At 38.5% G+C, this 20,997-nt stretch overlaps 1 protein-coding gene across 6 annotated transcripts in view; it reads left to right on the plus strand.

The window, feature by feature from the left end:
• The window catches only part of GRIK1 (glutamate ionotropic receptor kainate type subunit 1), a 155,474-nt gene that overhangs the window by 70,282 nt on the left and 64,195 nt on the right, over window positions 1-20,997 (plus strand). For all 6 annotated transcript variants that reach the window (XR_008204378.1, XM_052674065.1, XM_052674061.1 and 3 more), the window contains exons 2-3: window positions 12,970-13,137; window positions 15,537-15,794. Coding sequence is in view for 5 of the 6 variants with exons in the window: in XM_052674065.1 (XP_052530025.1) it covers window positions 12,970-13,137; window positions 15,537-15,794 (426 nt within the window). In the remaining variant the exon portion in view is untranslated. The remainder of the gene's footprint in view (window positions 1-12,969; window positions 13,138-15,536; window positions 15,795-20,997) is intronic.

Genomic DNA, 20,997 nt, shown 5'->3' on the forward strand with positions numbered 1-20,997 from the left:
ATTATTATAAAGAAATATGGCAACTCAAAGTGCGAGTACTGATTAAACATTACTTCTAAGAGTGGTGCAGTTGCAAAACTTGCCATCCTCATCCTTAAAGACACAGTCCTAGATAAGCCTAAGCCTACTTCGATGTTTTACTTTAGAAGATCAAAAATGTATATTGATATTTTTCTTTAAAGCGGCTGTTGTACTGACGGTGCAGTATAAAGAATACCTTCTTTAGAAAAATTAAAGCCCATTTTCAGTGTTTTCCTTTTGGATACGTGGGTATTTAAGGATGAAACTACATGAATGCTAGCATGAGAGACTGAGTAATCCAGAAGGATGGAGGGAAAATATATTTATTTAAAGTTGCAGGAATAAGAGATAAACTCTGAGAAAATCCTGCTGATTTCAACTTGCTGGCATTTCACAAGCCATGGAGAACAGTCATAGAGAAGTGCCTCAACTCAGGGGTTTACTTGGAGTTTCAAGAGAATCAAAATAGCTGACACTGTGGGAAATCTGCTGACATTTGGTTTTGTATCCTTCCACTACAGGAGAAGACTAATGAAGGGGAACAGGTATTTATTTTAATGAAAATCAATTTGATCATTCATGTCTTTCTTTCAAATTTATGGTTTTAGTCCTCACTTTTATATGTATTTTTAATTAAACATGTCATGATCTGAGTGTCAATCTTACCTGTATTTTGTCACTCTTTCTAGAGTTCTGCAAGGCTTCCAGTCCTATTGTAATTGGTTCATTTGTGCAAAAGAGCAGTAAAAGAGTCTTGGGAAAAACTTCCACTAGGCTGGCTGTGGCCTGAACATTGTGTATGGACTGTTTTGGGGGTGGGTTTCCTTAGCTGTTTTTGTCAGAGGAAATAAAAAGCTCTTCCACAGCACAATGTTTTCCTAATAGATGTGTTATGTAGTTCCCTTATAAGCCAAAACCAGCTCAGAAGCAGTGTGTCAAGCTATGTTTTAGTAATGCTTGTCTTCCGGGCTCTGAGCATCTACTTTTATATAATGGCTATAAAACATAGTTGTTGCTCCTCTTTGCTGAGGTGTTACAAGAAATGCCATCTTTTCAGCCCCATCAGAAGCACACTTGTCTTGATTCTCCATCTCTGAAACAGTTGTATTTAAACGACTTTTGGGCCAAACCCAGTTTGCCTCTAAATTATGCTGAAGCAGACCTTAAGGGAAAAAAAGGCAGCAATCCTGGGGCCATGCTTTGTGGTACTGCAAGTGATAGGATGCGCTGTGGAAGGAGAAATGGGGAATAGCATCTTTCCTGTGCTGATCCCCTTTCTCCCTGCTCTGCTGAGGACCTGTATCTTGCAGGACCAGAAGCACAGCCCAAAGAAGGAGGTGCCAAGAACTTCCCCAGTGCTGCCTCTGGTGTGCTTTTGAAGTTGAGTCAGCAAGATTTCTGTTTCAATTAGTAGGTATCTTCTCCATTTTAGCTTATCTCCAGAGTGTGAGAAACATTCAGCCTCAGACAAGACTACCCTAAGCTGTTATTTTTAAGAATACTCCAAAACAGAACATTCATATAATTTCCAAGCGATATCTCTGCTGTAGTTCGCTTAGCTATGGGTTCCTTGGAATACCCACCCAGAGAAACCCATGTCAGTCATTTCTGTATCAATAGCTCACTGCCTTTAGGGGAATTGTAACTGCTGGATTCCAGAAAGAAAAGAGCAGTGAACCAAAGCGCAAAACGTTCTCCCTATCGATTCTAACCTCCCTCCACTGCCACTTCCATTCTGGAAAGGATGTACTTGTGGATCCTCTGTGATCTGAGTTTATCCATGCTTTTTCAGGATAAACTCAGATTTCTTCAGCTTTAATAAAGACCTTCTGTTCCTAAGCATCTTACGTATACTAGTGCTTAATAGGCACTCACAAAGAGTACATACTTTTTAAAGACATTACCCTGAACTTTCAGCATAAAATGGCTGTTTACTGAATAATGCACATTTCAAAGAGCAGCCTAGGATTTGAAATCTGGCTTTCTATTTCTAAGAGCATGAGAAAAATGGCTAATCCTGAAGTAGTGCTATTGTGTACTTGAACTCACAGTTGCTTCATGGCAAAGCTATATTCCTGTGGCTCAGGACTGCTCTCCACATAGAGTAACCAACCTCTCCAGGGCTTCAGCCAAGTGAAGCTGTACATTTTTCTGTGGGTCATCTGCTGTCAGAGTGCAGAAAATAAAGTGATGTGACTACACATGATGTATTGATTACTGCTTTCTGGGAAGTGTAACATCTTGTAGGAACAGCAAAGTAAGATGGTGAAGTGCTATTTGCACAAATGTACTTCCTGTTTTAAGATGGTACCTACGTACAAGCATGTAGCTTTTTGTGTGAATAACTGAACTGAATTCAGTTTTCTTTGCTGTTGTTTTAGATAGGGCTTCTATTGCTCCATTTGGAGAAGTTACTTCTTGGTTTCTTTGGACATAAAGTAAAATTAAAATTACTTTGCATCTGTGAGAATTATGAATATATTTTTATGCACACTAATACTTTTGTGGCGAATGTAACTAAAGCCAGTAAGTACAACTTCCAGCAAGCTCTGCAGCGCAAGCCTGTTGGTCTTCTAGTCTTCCTTCAGTCCTTTAGCTAGCTTTCTTTGCATTTTCCTCATTTACTTTTTGTTTCTGTGAAATTAATACCTCTTTTTTTTTCTTTTTTTTTTTCTTTTTTTTTCTGCTGTAATTTTCACCTCCTCTCCACTTTCTTGTTGCCTTTTCCACACTTTTTCACTTTCAGAAGCATTTCACAGTCCAGCATGTAATCAGCAATATGTTAGAATATCTGAAAGAGAAGTCCCCTGGCCGTGACAGATATGCTGGAAAACTGTCTGTGAAGGAGTGCTCAGACATATTTAAAGATACACCAGAAAGTATGTTTCTCTTTCAGCAAGACTTTATAAATTGTTGCAGCCTGGTAGGTATGAGAAAATTCGACCAATACTTACTGAAACCGGTATAATCGTTAAGGTTGGCAAAGACCAAAGATCACCCAGTCCAGCTGTCAGCCCATCCTCACCATGCCCTCTTCCCACGTCCCTCAGTGCCACATCCACACGGCTCCTGAACACCTCCAGGGACGGTGACTGCACCCCTCCATGGGCAGCCTGTGCCACTGCTTCACCTCTCCTTCTAAGAAATTCTTCCTAATATCCAACCCAAACCTCTTCTGTCATGACTTAAGGCCACTATCCCTCTCATTCTAACACTTGTTACCCGAAGAAAAGGATTACCCTTTACATCCCTATCCATCATAAGTGCTCACACTGAGCAAAAATATCCATGTGAAGAACCCACTGTGCTGGCCTTTGGCTTTCTCGCTGTCTTGCTGGCAGTTTTTCTCACAATGGCACTGGGCTAGGTGGCCTGGGGAGTCCTGAAGAGAACAGATCAGTTTGTAACACACATCATGATTAAAATATTGCTATGCTGTATGTGAAGACTTGATTTGCCATGTACCTTCACAACATGCAATATACCAACTCTAGTAGGCACAGAAGCCCTGAAGGTACACACATGCAGTGGGAAAGCATGGTGATGTAACGTTGAACGTCTTTCAGTGCCTTTTCCAGGTGAACTGCTCCTGGGGAAAACATCTCACACAATATCAGATCTTGTTGTCTGTAAAGTTCATCTACCTATTACGAGCTCCAAAAAGAGAAGTGAGAAAATTCTTATTTCCTTCAACTTGCTGCAAAAATAGCATCAGATGGCACCCAATGTTTCACATGTAATGAGTAATTAGAACCAATTCTCTCCCTCTCCCATGTTTCTCTCCTTTGAAATTAAAGCTTCAATGCATGAAGATCTGGTTCACCCAGGAAAGTGTGGTTGTGTGGGAAAAAGAATAACAAATAATATAAATAGCGTATGTACTATCCTGTATTTTTAATGCCTGCTGACTGGTCTCTGCATCAGGTGAAAACAATAAAGTACAAGCAGTAAGACAATCATTTTTGAAAGTTATCAAATAAAGAGTTTGCACTTCTAGTTTCTTCCTAGTACTACCATTGTATTTTTGTCCCTATGCTTTTCAAAGGATAAAAGCATAGCTGAATGCAATTCTTTGCTAGTCTGCAGATAATTACAAGAACCTGGTCTTGGTCATTAACTTTGGAAAAGACCTCTACTATCACCTAGTCCAGCCATCACCTCTACCATGCCCACTGACCACTGATAGCAAAGACTCTACTGATGCTACAGAGTAGTCTCAGCTCCTAAGCACAGCCCCAGAAGTGGATTTCAGTCATTTAGTTTTGAACCTTGGAGTATCAGTTTGTCAAATATTCAATGACCTTTATAAAAACAAATCTAACCTCACAAACAAATGCAATCCTCACATTTGCTGACTTTGACACTTTGGTTGCAACCTTTTCTTTCTGCACAAGGTTGCAGGTCATTGAACCTGCCTCAGGTTTCAGTTTTTTGATCCTGTTACACAGTCATGGAAAGGAAAATGTTACTTTCACCCCAGCCCCCCAAAGCCAGTCCTTCTCTGCCAGTTTGGTTGTGGATTTCTTGTAGTTGGTAGAAACTTGTAGCTACAGAGATTACAAAAACAGACATGGGGATTCCTGTTGAGGACCAGAACATGGTTTTCCCTTCTATGCCCATTTCCTCTTCTTATTTTTGATTTTGATGGCTGGAAATAATGCAGTTAGAGCAGGGAAAGGATATGGGCTTTCAGTATTGTTTGTCATGCATCCCAAAAGGAGGAGGCCACAGCAGGATGAAAAATTGCAGAAGGATCATGTTCCAGATTCAGGAACTGGCAGCAGTAGTGAGATGGCTGTGACACTTGGCAGAGTATATAGGAGGAAATCAAAGGCATGCTGGACAGGAACCAAACTGGGTGAATGTGAAGATGGCAAATGCCAAGATAAGGACAGGAGTTTCCAAAAGGCAGGGAAAAGGCTGAAGCAGAGAGCAATGTGTGGAAGAGTTCCAAAGTAGGGTTTGAACAGATTGAAGAGGGAGTGATGGTAGAAAAGTCACTCGATCTCTCAGCTTCACTGTCTGTAAAATGAGGATGATAATATCTGCCTAACTCAGAGGTCCCCATTGCAAGGCTAATTCCACCCGTGCAAGGAATACTAATGTGTTTAGTTTATATTCCATAAGCCTCATGCAAAACCCATGCATTTAATTCCATTAAAACCTCGGGGAGTAAGCCCATTTCAGTCTGGATTTGTAAATACAAAATGCAATTATTGTTGGTTATAGGATTGTGATTGTTAATGATTATTTCTGAGAAACTTTTTTCTTTTTTTTTCAAATTCACACATAGAACAGAGTAGTTTTTAGGTCATATATAAATTGGAGTTAATAACCAATTTCTGAAGTAATCTTACACAGTCAGCTTTAAAAAGAAAGATATTTTTAAAATGTAAGCCTGTAAGTAATAACTCATTTGATTATTCTTTCCCTGTAAGATGAACACCAGCCTTAGCTCTGTGATGAGTACATTTACACTGGCTCTTGGTCAGGCACCTTATGGCAGAGGAGGAAACATCCTCTTCTAAGAGACAAAGGCGGAGGAAATGCTTGGGATGTTTTCTAGTAAGTGCTTTCAATCCCAGCGGCACTTTACACAAGTGAATATAACCTGCAGAAAAACTCTTTGTAAGTACTGCTTTGCCTTGCTCCATTTCAGTCCCACACCTCAAGCATGAGAGCTGTGTGTGAGCCCATAGCAATTTGGGCAGCAGAGCGCTGAGAGTCCATGTGTGTACTGATAGGGAGCAAGGACAAAATGTATGTTAATTTGGCTTTGTGAATCTCTTGCATTAACTTGGCATCAGCAACAGCTTCTCTTTCAGGAAGCCAGTGACACATAGCTGCACACTCATTAGGATTTTAACTCTCACTTTTCTTCAGTGTCTAACAGGTGGGTTTTAATGAGGTTTCGTGGACCCCATGGTGTTCAGATGGTACTGTGGGTAGGAGGAGAGGCTTCTCAAAGCAGCAGTCCCCTGGGATGTAGATGTTCAGATGTTTCTGGAAATCCTGCTAGTGGATCGCCTGCATGCTGTGGGACCAGAATGCCCTTGTGAGGCTCCAGTGGCTCAAAGCTTCAGAGATGAAGCAGTGCCTTCCAGTGGGCCACGTGCCTCCACATTACTGAATGAGAGTGTCACCCTGTGCAAAAAACGTTTCCCCAGGCCAATGAGAAAGTGCACATCAATGTTAAGCTATGAAAAGAGCATTCAAGGAAACATAGACATCAACCACATAGAATCTTAATTTTATCCTTGACTGAAGAGAGCTGTGAGTCATAGAAAAACACATTTTTTTCCAGGGAGGAGAAAAATTCCTGTGTCTTTATGAGAAAAATCTTAGCCATGATGAGAATTTTTCCATTGTTCTTTGGTTGTATCTTTTAATATTGCAAACATTTCTTACCGCATGGTCAGCATGTTTGTTTTCAAATAGCAGTCTTTTAAAGTGTAGAACATCAATAGAACATAAACAACATAACAGCTTTCAGGTTTATTAATTCCTCTTGTTTCTTGCTTTAATTTCTGTCATAATATCAAAATACTTGTAATTAGTACTAGTACGCTCACATCTGGAGTGATGTGCGTGTATGAATAGCTGTGCTGCAACTTAAGGGGCTGGAAATGCTGGCTTTGGGACCAAGATAGTATGCTAGGAGATGAAAATTTGTCAGTAAATAAAAATCCAGGCAGCATATTTTTAAAATCTCATTGTGTCTAGTGGTGGCTTGACTTATGGTCTTTGAAAATTTTATCTTGTATTCAGCAATTCTTTTCTCTATTTTAACAACATGAACACATTTTTTGCCCACACTGCCAACATTTTCCACTGGTCAAAAAGTAGAAAGAATTACTGTGGTGATAAAGAATTTTAGATTTTCCAGATGGCAGTTCAATAGCTGATACACACAGCAGCCTCCCAGTGTTTAAAGGAGGTCGACCCCTGGTTCAGTGTACAACACTGGATGCAGATCTGCCTCATATAGCCACCAGTGAGCTGGGGAGACTTGCAGAAAATTTATTTGGGAAATCTGAAGTTTATCCACTGAGATAATGAATGTCTGAGTGTCCCAGAGCAAGATCTAAATTTGAAAAATAGCTGCTGTTTCGGCATATCCATGGCAACCATTGGATTTCAGGCTGGCTTAAGGGATGAACATGTTTTTTCTGTTTCAGTCTCCTTTAGGTGTCAGAGCATAACACAGACCTCCTTCAAAAGCAATTGTATTTTCACACCTCTGTTTTGCAAGCTATCAGGGCTATTTCTGTAAGCCTACCTTCATTCTACTTGGCCTTTTTGAAATACTTCAATAGGGAGTAAAAAACAAACAAAAAAAGCAGTGCATTAAAACACTGTTCTTTTCTTAGCTGTGGAGTAGGTAAAGAAAATCTGTCTGCAAGGAGAATATAGTTTTTAAAAAATATTTTCAGAAGTTTGCATTTAATTTTGAAAGCATCCAAGATGATTGAAATCGCAAAAATTCAGTCATGTCTAGTCAGGCAACTCTGCATATGTGCAGCTAAGAGAACATACTAGATCTGCTGCATTGGGGCTGAAATTTGTTTGAGATATTTTGCATTGAGGAAACCCAACCAAAAAAGCCTGGAGAGATAGGTCAATAACTGCCATCAGAAAGGTCAACAACTTTTAGCTGTTACTGTTCATGGCAGGTTTTAAAATGGGGACAGAGAATTTTTCCAATAACAGGCTTTTGAGCTCTGCCTTGTCTTGAAGTGAAATGTTGATATCCGTTGAATGGTATGGAAATTGATTCAGTCATGACCTTTTCTAAAACTCTCTCAGTCTATGATGACCCCCATTAACCGGAAATGTTTGCTTGCTCAGAAGGGCTGGAGCCACTTTTTCAGGAGTCTACTGAGGTGTGCTTTTGTATTTTTGACATTTTACTTGCTGTAGCTTTTTTTTTTTCCTTCAAAGGATGAATAGGAATGATGCTTTGTCATATTTGTCAGTTTGACTCAAATACCTTGCTGTTGTCTGAAGAGCAGTCACTCATGGTTCAGATCTTGTTTCTATTAGAGGAGGATTAGCCAAGTAGGCATGTTCCTCTTACTTTCCCCAGCTAAACTAGAAACAGGGGGGCATATACAGCTTTTTTCTTCAGTTTCTGATACATGACTTTGTAAAGTAAATGCAGAAAGTGAAAGGCATCTTCACACACACACTGTGCACTGAAGCAGGTTTATTTGTTAAATGAACATGACTACTGGCTCTCCCAATGATGTTCTTATGTGTGGCTGACGGAGTTGCTCCTTGCATACAATAAAATCAAGAAATGTAGGTCTGGCTTTGCCTCTCCAGAGTCTGTGAGCAGCAGGGCATGTGGAATCAGAGCATGGGCATGCTTCTCAGCTGTGTCTGCTGGCACAGCCACCAAGAAGATTTTACATCCTCAAGAACCAAATCAGCTCCTATAGTTATCATACTCACCTTGCTTTGAGTACTCAGCTTTCTTGTGATTCAGGAGGCTGAAACTGCCCACCATGGGTGCAAGCACAGTGCCAGTGCAGAATCACAGAATCATAAGATATTACAAGTTGGAAGCAACGCACAGTGTCCACTGAGTCCCACTGCAGGCTCCACACAGGACCATCCAAAATTCAAACTCTATGCCCGAGAGAATTTTCCAAATGCTTCTTGAAGTGGGGCAATGCCCACTGCTCTGGGGAGCCTCAGCCATGCCCACTGCTCCTGAAGGAAAGATAGGTCTGCCTCCACCCAGGACTAAGAAGACTTTGGTTGGCCTATGATGCATGAGAATACATATTGTTTCAAAGAACAATTGGGATGGAAAGGAGGAAGGTGAAAGGGAGGACTTTGCCCCTACTAAATGCTACCAAGCCTACCCTGGATGGCAGTGCTTGTTTTTGAGCTTAGAAGAAACAGCCTCATTTCTTCAGCATCATTTGTATCTTGAGCTAACATTGATTTTTTTTCTTTCACTTGTACAATCCTTTGGCTAATTTGTTTTTAAAATGTTGTTTATTTAAACAAATAATCTGACAAACAGGTTCTTCATCAAACTTGTCAGTTAATCTGATCTTTCTCTTTTAACCTGAACCTTACAATAAATTCTAAGCTTGATGTCAAGCCATCAACAGAACGTGGGAGAAGTGAAATGATTTAATAAATGGCTAGATTTTATTAAGAATACACAGATGAAAGCATGACAGTATGGAACAGACCCTCTTCATTGCAGGGAGTTGGACTAGATGACCTTTGAGGTCCCTTCCAATTCAAACGATTCTATGATTCTAAGACTGTACCTGCTGCTTTGTTTGTGGTACAAATTCATAGGCTGATTTGGCTCTTTTTACACACATAGATCCCAACAGAAAAGATCGGTAGCAGTTCTGGCTTTTCTCAAACTTCACTAACAGCAAACAATGATTTCCTTCATTAACTATATCATGGAGTTGTTTCCTGGGCAGCAGGGTACTCCTTTAGTGCTTCCTTGAGGGTGTTATCAGGAGAACAGACAGCCAAGTAAACATTTAGTTGATTGAAATAGTGATGTCAGTAGTCTCCATACTTAGGAGACCATCCTATGAGTGGTGGGGGCAAGGAAGCAGTAGCTTTCAGAGACTCTGAATGGCATTGTGTTTAACAGTTCCAGTTTTGGAGAATGGCTGAAGGAGAACCCTGTGGAAGTTCTTGGGGTATGAGGGACTCAACCAGATCCTCTAGTGTGTACTCACAGCACAGGTCAACTGTGTCCTGGGCTGCATCACAAGAGGGGTGACCAGCAAGGATAGGGAGGGGATTGTCCCTCTCTGCTCTGCCCTCGTGAGGCCCCTCCGGACTGCAATGTCCAGGTCTGGGGCCCTCAACACAAGAACGATGTGGAGCTGTTGGAGCGGGTCTGGAGGAGGCCATGAAGATAAGAAGATAGGAGCATCTCTCCTGTGAAAACAGGTTGAGAGTGTTGGGGCTGTTCAGCCTGTAGAAGAGAAGGCTTTGGGGAGACCTTACTGGGGCCTTCAAGTACCTAAAGGGAGCCCACAGGAAAGGTGGGGAGCAACCTGTTTTATCTGAAAGTGTAGCGATTGGACAAGGAGTAATGGCTTTAAGCTAAAAATGCATAGATTAAGATTAGATATTAGGAAGAAACTTGTCATCTGGAACATGATGAGACACTGGCACAGGTTGCCCAGAGAAGTTGTGATTGCCCCTCCCTGCAAATGTTCAAAGCCAGCTTGGATGGTGCTTTGAGCAACCTGACCCAGTGGAAGATGGAAGATGTCCCTGCCCATGGCAGGGGGATGGGAGTAAGATGATCCTTGAAGTTCATTCCAATCCAAACCATGCTATGATTCTACAATTCTATGAAATATAATTCATGCATATAATTATGACTATCTGTCCTAGTCTTATGCAGATCTATCCAGAGAATCTCACCAGCAAATTAAAGCATTTAACTGAAGTTCTCTATCAGAGCATTACTGCTATGTTAACATGTATAAAAGAGCACCTGACAATATGTTGAATGTGTACCAACGTATTGACTGTGCATCTGACTTTCAGAGAAATATATCTGATTATATTTGAAGTTTACGTGATGTTATATATGCAGTTTTGATTTGTTTGCTTAGCAAAACCTTCACTCTTTCCATCAATCCTCATTTCCCTCCACTCCTCCCCCCTGCACAGTGAATCCTTATTCTTCTTTTAAGGGTAACAAGCAAAAATTCTGTAAAAATTTGCTAATGAATTATAAATAGCTCCTGAATATACATTAATTAAAATTAATCTCAATTTAATAGGCCACTGATTACAGGTCTGGAAAAAGTCCTCATCCTGAAATGAAAAAGTTCTTGTGATTGTAGTATATATAGGACACAAAGTCTACTGCCAAACTCCTTAACCAAAGGATGGTTAAAAGATGTTATTTGAAGTTAAATAAACAAAGAAACAAGTAACTAGAACAATCACAGCACAATAGTAGTTTCCATGATGGAGAAGATTTTTTGCTAACAATATGCTGACTGAATAGAATGTTATCTTAGGCTACTGATAATAATAATAGTTTTCCACTTGTCATATGAAATAATGTTCTGCTAATTCTAGAGCAGGTCCAAGCAAAACATAACTATTATACATTGCTGTCACAAGACTAAAACAGCATTATGGCCAGCAGAAAGTACTTGTGTTCCTTAGACGAAAGATGGAAAAGTAAATTTTAGTGAACCAGAAAAGAGGTGAGCTTGTTGGTATCATTATTATTGTAAGGAGGAATTATAGGCTCTGAAAGAACTGCATACCTAAAATGCAAATCTGAAATACATATAGTAAATTAAAACTTTGCTTAAATTGGCAAAATTTCTAAAGTTGTGTTTAGGTATTGTTATACATGGTTTTGAGAGATGTTTAGAGATGTTGTGTATTTGAGAGTGACTAGAAATAACTTGGGTTTCATAGCCTCCAGTTTTCATTGCTGAGTTGAAATTCAAAACAGGTTTTAATTCTGCTGTGTTTCCATTTTCTGATTGTCAGCTAATGACTGCACTACTCCTACATTGGTGACGTCAAAATTGCATTAGCTGAATACATTCTCATGCTCAGGAAATATTAAGTGATGGCTAAAGCTCAAATTTCACATGGGGAAATGTGAAAATATGAAACAGAGAAATCCAAAGTATTCTCTAGTGACTCGCACTAAATTAGTAAATTATACTTGCAAAATCAAGTACTGAAGCTGGAAATTGCTGTTTAAAGGAGCTATTTTTTTTCAAATTAGCTGTGTTTGTTACGCATTCATCAAATCCCAATACTCCCAGACAGCCTGAATGTGTTGTTGGCATTATATAATCTCAGAGGCTAGAGGGAGTAGACATCCCAGTATAAGTGGGACAGCCTATTTACTTGAAACATAGCCACCTTCCTGAGCTCAGAAAACATGAGAAAACAATTGATAATGCTTCCAAAATTAAAATCAAAATTGGTTCTTTACTTGCTTACATGTTAAAGAAAAGTTCTGATTCACATCATTTTTTTTATCAAGGATCAAGAAGCATGTACAATTTCAGTCTGAAAGATAAAAAATGAGTTCTGACAAATTGAACAGAGCTCAAAGAGCAGTTGCTTGACTGACGTTGTACAGAATGGGTTGGGACAACCTAGTTGTTCAAATAGTTTGAAGCAGATGTTAGGAGTTTAGAGGAAGAAGCTGAAAGCAGTTGTGATAGATGCAGCACTGTCCTTGCAAGGGGACTTCTAAATCAGTTCCATATTAGTACTGGTAGACATTACTCCCCAGGTGACATCACTTGCCACTTTGGCACAGAGTTGGAATCTTTTGTGGGAGCAGTGTGGCTCAGTTATGTTTTATAACAAATTCAGCTTATACATTAATGATCTTTGAATAAGCAAAGCCATTTGCTGATGGCAAACAGTGATGCCCAAAGTGTAAGTAACAACAACAAAACAAGCCGTTCTGAGGCAAAGACCTCAAGAGGAAATTTCCAGTCAATTTCTCCTCAAGCTGCTACTGCTAAGTGTGGAAATTGTACTGCCAGGATGTGTACACTTCTGAAAACATCTCCAACGTATCCGAATTGCATTTCTAAACATACATTAGAATGAGCAGGGCAAACAAAACCAATGAATACCACTACGTATTTAGTTGGGAACTCAACAGAAGTTTTAACAAAGATTTAAGCATTTTACTTTAGGAAACCTGAATGATAAGCACGCATTATCTTTCACAGATGTTGGTCTAACCAACATTCAAAATACCAAGCTAACCTATGGTGACATTGTAGATACAAGCTAATGATCCAATGTGCTTTTGCTTTAGTGCTTTTAACTGTGATTTTAATTGTTTTCCTTTATGAATACAACCTAGTTTTGCTCATAATTTATTTTTCTCTTTTATGTACAGTGATGAAGAGGTGAATAATACTTCTCCTTTATCTCTATCAACAGGAGGGATCTTTGAAACTGTGGAAAATGAGCCTGTTAATATTGAAGAATTGGCTTTCAAGTTTGCAGTCACCAACATTAATAGAAACAGAACACTGATGCCTAATACAACATTAACCTATGACATCCAGAGAATTAACCTTTTTGATAGTTTTGAAGCCTCGAGAAGAGGTAATTATCTCAATTACTATGTCAGTAACATATCTCTGTTCCATACCATGTTTCCACACCCTGATCTCTTTTCCTCCAGTTGTAGAATGTGTATACAAATGTTAACATAAGATTTTATATTTCAAAGTTACTTGAACTAAGAATCAAGCTGAGTTGGACTTGTCATATAGTTTCTGATGAAACACCTACATTCTGTCTGCATGCTAAGAGCCCCAGATGGAAGGTGGCAGGACTAACCACTTTTTCTTTCCAAAAAACAGATTTGCCACCTGGAATTCTGCAGAAAATGATCACTACCTAACAAGGAGCACAGTGGGATGTCACAACCCATAATTAGCACATGCACACAGATATCCATTATTCATAACAAATGATTTCTACTTTAAAGAGCAGAGACCAGTACTCTCTCAGTCCTGAAATATTAACACTTCAGTGCGTTAGAGATATGAGTGCAATTCTTCTGTTACAAACAAATGTACAACAAGGATTGGACAAGCTCTGCATTTTTTGCTTATTCTTTTATTGTTCCCAGAGGGAAAATTATTGCCCAATTATTTGTGTCTAATTTACTTCCAGAGTAAAACAGAAAGAAGAAAAAATACCGTAACTTTCCTTAAGCACAGTGTATTTCTTCACCTCTAGGAGGCAATCTTGAAGTTTGCTAAAAAATATGCAGGAGCCTAGTTCCTGGAATTGCATGGTGTGCATGCAATCTCAAGCAAGCAAGTCCAGGAAAAGACCCATAAGTTGCCAAGACTTTGCACATGTGCTTTGCAGCTCATTATAGCATCTGTTTCTGTGAATGTTACAAAACGTGCTCGCAGTAAGTTAAAAGATATGTTTGCTATAAGGCAAATAAATACTAGAAAATAAACAAATCATGTAAGAAAGCTGCCTTTCAAATGTCTAAGAAATTTTCCTTATGGTACTCTAGTTTCCTAAGCAAGATTGAAGATTGGGGAAAAAAAAACATCAAAGATAGCTTTAAATGATGCGTATTTCCAAATATCAAACATGATGATACTATATGCTGTTGAAAATGAAATGTGCTGCATTTGTAATCCATATAATCCAGCCTGACAAGATATTAGATTCTCTGTATAGTGGAAACCTCTTCTTCTGTGACTACTGTGAAATTACCTCAGTACCTTGTCCATGTAGTCTGTAGAAAGGAGATCATTACAAATATTTTTGAAATTCTATGAGCATAAGGAATCCATGCAGAAAATAGAAATTTCTTCTCAGTATGAATTATTGATATTATTTATTTAATTATTTATTAATTTTCACATTAAAATTTGCTATCTTTTCAGAAAGCTTCTGAATTAAACTTTGAAAGCCTGTGCATTTATGTCATCTGTGAGACATCCGTCTGTAGGCTGAAAACAGAAAATAATTGATTTTCTGTTCTATTTTATTACTATTAGATAAGTAAATATTAATTTTAAAAACCTCTGCTCATTGTGGGTGTCTAAACACTAAGTATTTAGTATTTAGTCTAATAGCAGAGATTTCTAGACTTTCAACAAAGAGCTACCTTACAAAGAGAGCAACAGGCAGCTCGGTGCAAGGCTTTGTCCCAGTCCGTACAGACCCCATCAGAAACATCTGCAGTAAATTATAAAAATGGACAAAAGTAGTTAATATCCCTTCATCTCATGTCAGTTAGCCTGAAAACACACGGGAGAGGAAAAGAAACAAAAATACTCCTACAGGAGAGATTTTCTTGCTGGAGATATTAACTGCACTGGGTATAGACATCAGGAGAAAGAAGTCTTTGTTGATAATGGCATTTGACTGATTTGGAAAGATATTAAAATGTCAGTGACGTTGGCTCTTTATTTCTTCATGTCATTACTTATGCCTTTAAGCTTTATTGCTTCTTCTGTAAACACCGATTATGGAGTGCCATAAATCATAATGCCCTTTGCTGTTTATGTTACTTCATTAGCTTGAAATTAAAGCAACTCGCATAGGTAGTAGCTTGCCAGTCATGGTGGGAATCTGTAATAGTGTCTGTTGTGATTCCATGAATGTATTCCCTGACATATTGCCATGAAACTTAATTCATGCAACGTCTCTTTGGCAAGCCAATAATGAGAAGCTCCCGGTTTCTCCAGGAAAATGCCATTCTGAGAAAAGTAATTCAGGAATCAATGTGATCTGAAGTCAGTGGTGAGCTAAACTGTTTTGGTTTTTATATGTAGCAAGCTTGTTCTAGGATATAATGCTAATCAGCAAAGCCATTTTCAGGAAGTATTTACAAGTAGGTTTTGGAATAACGAGTTTACTCATTCTCACTTCAAAATGGTGGACATGGATGAAGAATAAGTGGTCTCAGTAAATGCTACACAAGTTACCTCCTTCTGCTGACTAATAGCTTTTTCCTGTCCCTGCAGCATGTGATCAGCTTGCTCTTGGTGTAGCTGCTCTGTTTGGACCATCCCACAGCTCCTCGGTCAGCGCTGTGCAGTCCATTTGCAATGCACTTGAAGTCCCACATATTCAGACCCGATGGAAACACCCTACGGTTGATCACAAGGATGCATTTTATATCAACCTCTACCCAGACTATGCAGCCATCAGCAGAGCAGTTTTGGATCTTGTACTATACTACAACTGGAAAATAGTGACAGTAGTCTATGAAGACAGCACAGGTAAGTGGCACTGGTGCACTGCAAGACAAGTGCTTCAGCTAATGAATGTACATAAATAATTTCTGTGACAAAAGTACCTGTGATAGCTCAGTTTGGAGTACTTGCACCAAATACAAAAGATCTCTTAGGGAACAGTTAGGCTTCTGTGCCTATGGCTTTTGGAACGCTGTTCATTTCATCCAAACTTAAGAAGTCACCTGGAGATAGCTCCAGAATTCTTGGTAATACGTCACCTTTTGTTTCTTATTTGTGGAACCAATATCAGCTTCAAACTGATAAATAGTCTAGGGTGGGGCTGATTAGGGATTTCTACTGAGAGTCTTAAAAAGAATGCATTTACTGCAGCATTTTAACATAGAGATTATCTTTTTCCTTGGAACTGTCTCAGCAAATCCATTGTCAGCTGGGTACCAAAAGCTGAATCTGAAAGTTAAAACTTGTGTAAATGTTGTCAGCTTGAAACTCTTAACTCAGATAAGATTATTCCTTCTTTATCACAAGAACCTCCTCTGTGGAAAAGCAGTAGTTACAGCTGTCCATTAAAATAGCATGGACAAAGAATATCAGTTAAACATCCCTTTCATTCATATAGCAAGCAAATGAATAAATGATAATAACAAGAGAATAACAAACTCATTCCTGGGAAGAAGTGATTTCAAACATTATCAGAGACTATGACTTTCACTTTTTTAATACACAGACATTGAGCAAGAGCACTGATGTTATAAGGCAATCCAAGCCACTTTTGTATATCTTTAATTACCTAGGCTTTACTATTGCTGTAGCTGATACCACTTCTTATACTAACAGCCAAAATATAGCAAGCAGTGAAATTTCCCTCACTGGAGTGAGACTTTGTTTTTGAAAAATCTACTAGCTCTTCTGACCATTGACATAGTTGCATTCCAAAGTTTTTTCAGAAGTAGTCCTATCCAGCAAGATCATACACCAAAAATTATTGCATGCATGATTGCAGAGAGTATGATCTCTCCTGCAGTGAATATTCTGTCACAGATTGTCCATAATTGAAGTTCATAAGAAGTTTACAAGTAAGCAAACCATTAAAGACTCAGAGAGGTCTATAGCTCTCCCATCAAAATGTGGGAAATATTAAGCAAAAAATACCACCTAACTGTTTGTTTTTGTTTTTTTTCACAAGGCACTAAGTTACACTTAAGAAAACATCAAACAGAAAACACAGTAATTTTAACACTAGAAAAGATATATTTATTTATATAAATTTGATACATTTGACAGGACATAAGAAGCACATCTCCTGCTGGATACCAGAGGTACATTTCAATGCCAGTATTCTATTCTGTACACCTTAGACTCAGAATATACCACAGTGCAGGAGGTAGATAAGAAGGAGCAAGTCAAGCTGTGTTTTCTACAGCATACTTCTTGCATCTATACTAAGATGGTCTAGATCAGCAGGATTTCTGTTGAGCAACTAGCAGTATATCCAAAAATATACCAATAGGTAAACAGAGATCTTTTTCAGCCTACCCCAATAGCAAATTAGCATTCCAAAACACCAAGTGTTGTGTACATATTCAGTTATAAAAATTGATTGATATGAAAGAGACTTCATTTGCAGGAATATTTCCAAAGTAAATTAATCATCAATCATCTTATTAACATGAAGTCAGGGAAGAAAAGAGGTCAACTTTGATCAATGTAAATATTCCTTGGTTTGAGTTTAAATTGATACCATTTAGCTGGAGGTTTTTTTTAGTTCTCATCTCTCATGTTTGTCATTTTTATACTACAAATAGGAAAAAATCCAAAGATTTTTTTTTCTTTGAGACAAATTATATGTGAAAAGCAGCTTCTTTCCTAATTAAACCATGAATTAATGGCTGTAACACTGAACTTCCCATGATGCATACTCAGGTTGTTTCGGAGCTTGCAGATCAGCCCTGCTTCCAGTTTAAGGATCTACTTTGAAGACTGAAAACCCTGCTTTCATCATTCATACTGCAGTACTGATCTAAGCCCACATGCCATCACGACCACCTCTGGCACAGAGGCCACATACCATGCCTGTCTGCCAATCTGAGGTTTCCCCCTATCTCCTGTAATTCACCTTTCATCACCACATGCACACTTCCACCAAGAGAAATGCAGGTTTGGGCAGTGATACAAAATCAGTTCATCTCAGTGAACTCATGCTTCCTAATGATCTGAATCACTTATACTTTCCTTATCTCAAACAGTATTTAACATCCTGCCAGTTTTTGCAATCCAACACTCTTTCAGCCGTAACTTTTTTCCAGGTGCTGATTTTGGAATGAATACAGAAACAAGAGCATGACAAATTTCTGAAAGACCTACTACTAGCCTTCACAGATTTTTATTGTTTAATAATTTTTTTTTTCATTGACATCTACTTTTTGTGATCGGGCAAATGAATATTTTACAATACCTTACAGTTCTGAATTTTTTATGAGCAGGTTGATACAAGATGTGCACCTTCCAGGAAGGGGGCATGTCCTATACATCTAGGAAGCTGCCTATATCAACAGAATTTATCACACCAAACAAAGAAATTTAGTGTGAGACAGAGCTATCTTTCCTTGGCAGCACAGTGTGTCTTTTACTGTAGACCCAACATTTTGTTCTTCAGCGTTTTGTAACCATATCAGATTTGTTCCTAATTTGTCCACTGCTGACACTTAAGGGTAAATTATTACTTATCATCTCATACACACTTTTTAATATTGGCATATTTCTGGCATTCTGTAATTTATTCAAAGTTTCAGCATTTATTAAATCAATGGTTGAGTGTTAATAATCTACGTGGCTGACTCTGCAGGACTTTCAACGATAAGCAAAATTCATATCAACAAATCTAGAAAATCTGCAACCAACAGTGCTAAAAATTGTGTTTAGAATAGGAAGCACTTACTCATCCTGCTTCTTATCAAACACAGAAATGTTAGCAACTTTTGTCTTCTACATACCATGCTAAACAACTTTACTGTCCCTTACAAAGGGACCTACCATTCTTTAGAGCTTGTATTTTATTCTAAAATCATATTAGAAAAATTCCTTCATTTTTCCTGAGGTGAGTCAATCAGATTTTTACCCTCTTGCCTCTCAGCCCTCAGTATAAGTAGAATAATAAAATACACTATAGCTGATATTTATTTCTAACTTCTGTCCTTTCTGTGCCATTGAAAGATGGACTTTTAGTCAAAGTGTTGGACTTTCAGCCAAAATTATTTTTCTAGATAGCAAAGCTTCTGAGCATAGGATAAAGATCCCATGGTTTTCTCCCTTTAAAATTCGCAGTTTACTCCTTACTGCCTATAGTTTTCTACTACGAAAGGAAAGTAAAACTCCTACGCAAATATTGTTTTATTTTTTTTTAATTGAGACTGACCTTCTTTTTTACATATTAGGCATAACTCCATTTATTATTGGAGTACCAGGCCGTAATCATCCTTAATTCTGCCTATTAATTAATTTAAAAGCGTTGATTTATGTCAAGTACAATGCCTTGCCTGTGTAAGGCAAAGAATTTTCTCTGCTAGTTTTAAAACAGTCCAACAAAACTTGGCTAGAGTGTATTGTACATCAAGCACTGCACATCCCAATCTTGGGTACCATAAATTAAGGTTTACCGTTCTATATGCCAGAGCTGGCTATGCATCTTTTTCTGTGGTTTATTTTGTTTGTAATAGATCCATTCCAGTATCTCTGCTTTGCCTATTGGTATTTTGCACATTGATCTGTAACAGACACATGACTCTATTTCAGTTGTCAAAGCTCAAACAACAGCAATGATAGTGCCTTCAGCGCAGGTTTGGCTCTGCCTCTTACCTATTCCATCTTCCCTGAATCCTGTGATTTTAAACCACCAGAAGGTGAGAAGGGCAACCACATCAAATACTTCATCAGTCAGAAAGCCTGACTTTTTCCATTTGATAGCCAGATCTCCTAACTTTCTAAAATTCTCAGGAGCCAAATCTTTTTGTCATATCATTTCAATCTGATTGCATAGAGCAAAATTTGAATTTTTACAAAATTTGCTTTCTTTGAACTTGCATCGTTCAAAGAAAAGCTCAAACTTGGCTAACCCTAATGGTTTTCTAATAAAAACATTTTCTCTTATTGCAGTAAAACCACCTCATTAACCTTTAAGTGTGAAAGAATAAACTACAGAAATGTATTATTAAAAAAAGAAAGGGGAAATGGGGAAGTGCACACTTTCTACTCACACACTACCACTAGTAGTGTATGATTATTACCATCAGTGTGCATGATTATTTGGCTGTTGGAGCACTGCATTCATGTTAGGCATGTTTGAATTCCTAAGTATATCACACACAACTTGCTGCAGTTTTAGACACTGTGAAATGATATGAAATATTCAAAGACTTTCACATATTTAAACATTTTGCTTGTGTCAGAAAAGACCATTTCTCATGTTCAAATCAGTGAAAGACAAGTTGGAAAAATACTGAATCCAGCAATGTTAAATACAATTCCCAACACTGGTTCAAAAAGAAAAGGAAAAAGAGTTCTGAAGTCTGGAAAAGAGAATAGAGGCAATAGGCCAAGAAAATTAGCGCTGAAGGTCTGGTTCCCATCCCTACAGCTTTGGTTTAATGGCCCGAATTGTGCTTTTTTTCTCAATGGGACTCTCTTTGGCCTCTTTGAAGTTCGCATTCAGCTACTGCGGCTTCACCTGGCTATACTCTACAACATTTTCTGTACTGAAGTTCCTGCTCTAGTGCAGACCTGCAAAACGGTTTAAGTCACATCATTTACTTTGTAGAGAGTAAACAAATGCTTAGGATAATGTTACTTATGACTCCTTGCCATACTAGCTGCTACTTCCTTTTTCAGACCTCAGAGGGAGTCACTGAGGCCTCCGGACTATTGTAGACTGAATGTTTGGTCTCAATAAGCAAGAGGAAATGACAGCTGTAGGAAACTGTGCTTTCCCAAACCTTCATCTCTGACCCTGGGAGTCAGACTATGTACTCAGCACTCAAGATATGTTCCAAATAAAATATTGGTAGCATAACATCCAAGGGTTTGCATTTGTTGAGCAGGAGGAAGAGGAAGAGGAGAACACTGATGATTGATTGATGAGAAGCAGAACTCCTATGTGGCTGAAACAGATAGTTTAATATCCTTTTTTTCTGCCCTTGTAGTTCAAATGCACTGGTAGTTAAGTAATTTCTGATTC

Source organism: Tympanuchus pallidicinctus, unplaced genomic scaffold (genome assembly GCF_026119805.1).
Source record: "Tympanuchus pallidicinctus isolate F22 unplaced genomic scaffold, pur_lepc_1.0 scaffold14, whole genome shotgun sequence".
Taxonomy (NCBI): domain Eukaryota; kingdom Metazoa; phylum Chordata; class Aves; order Galliformes; family Phasianidae; genus Tympanuchus; species Tympanuchus pallidicinctus.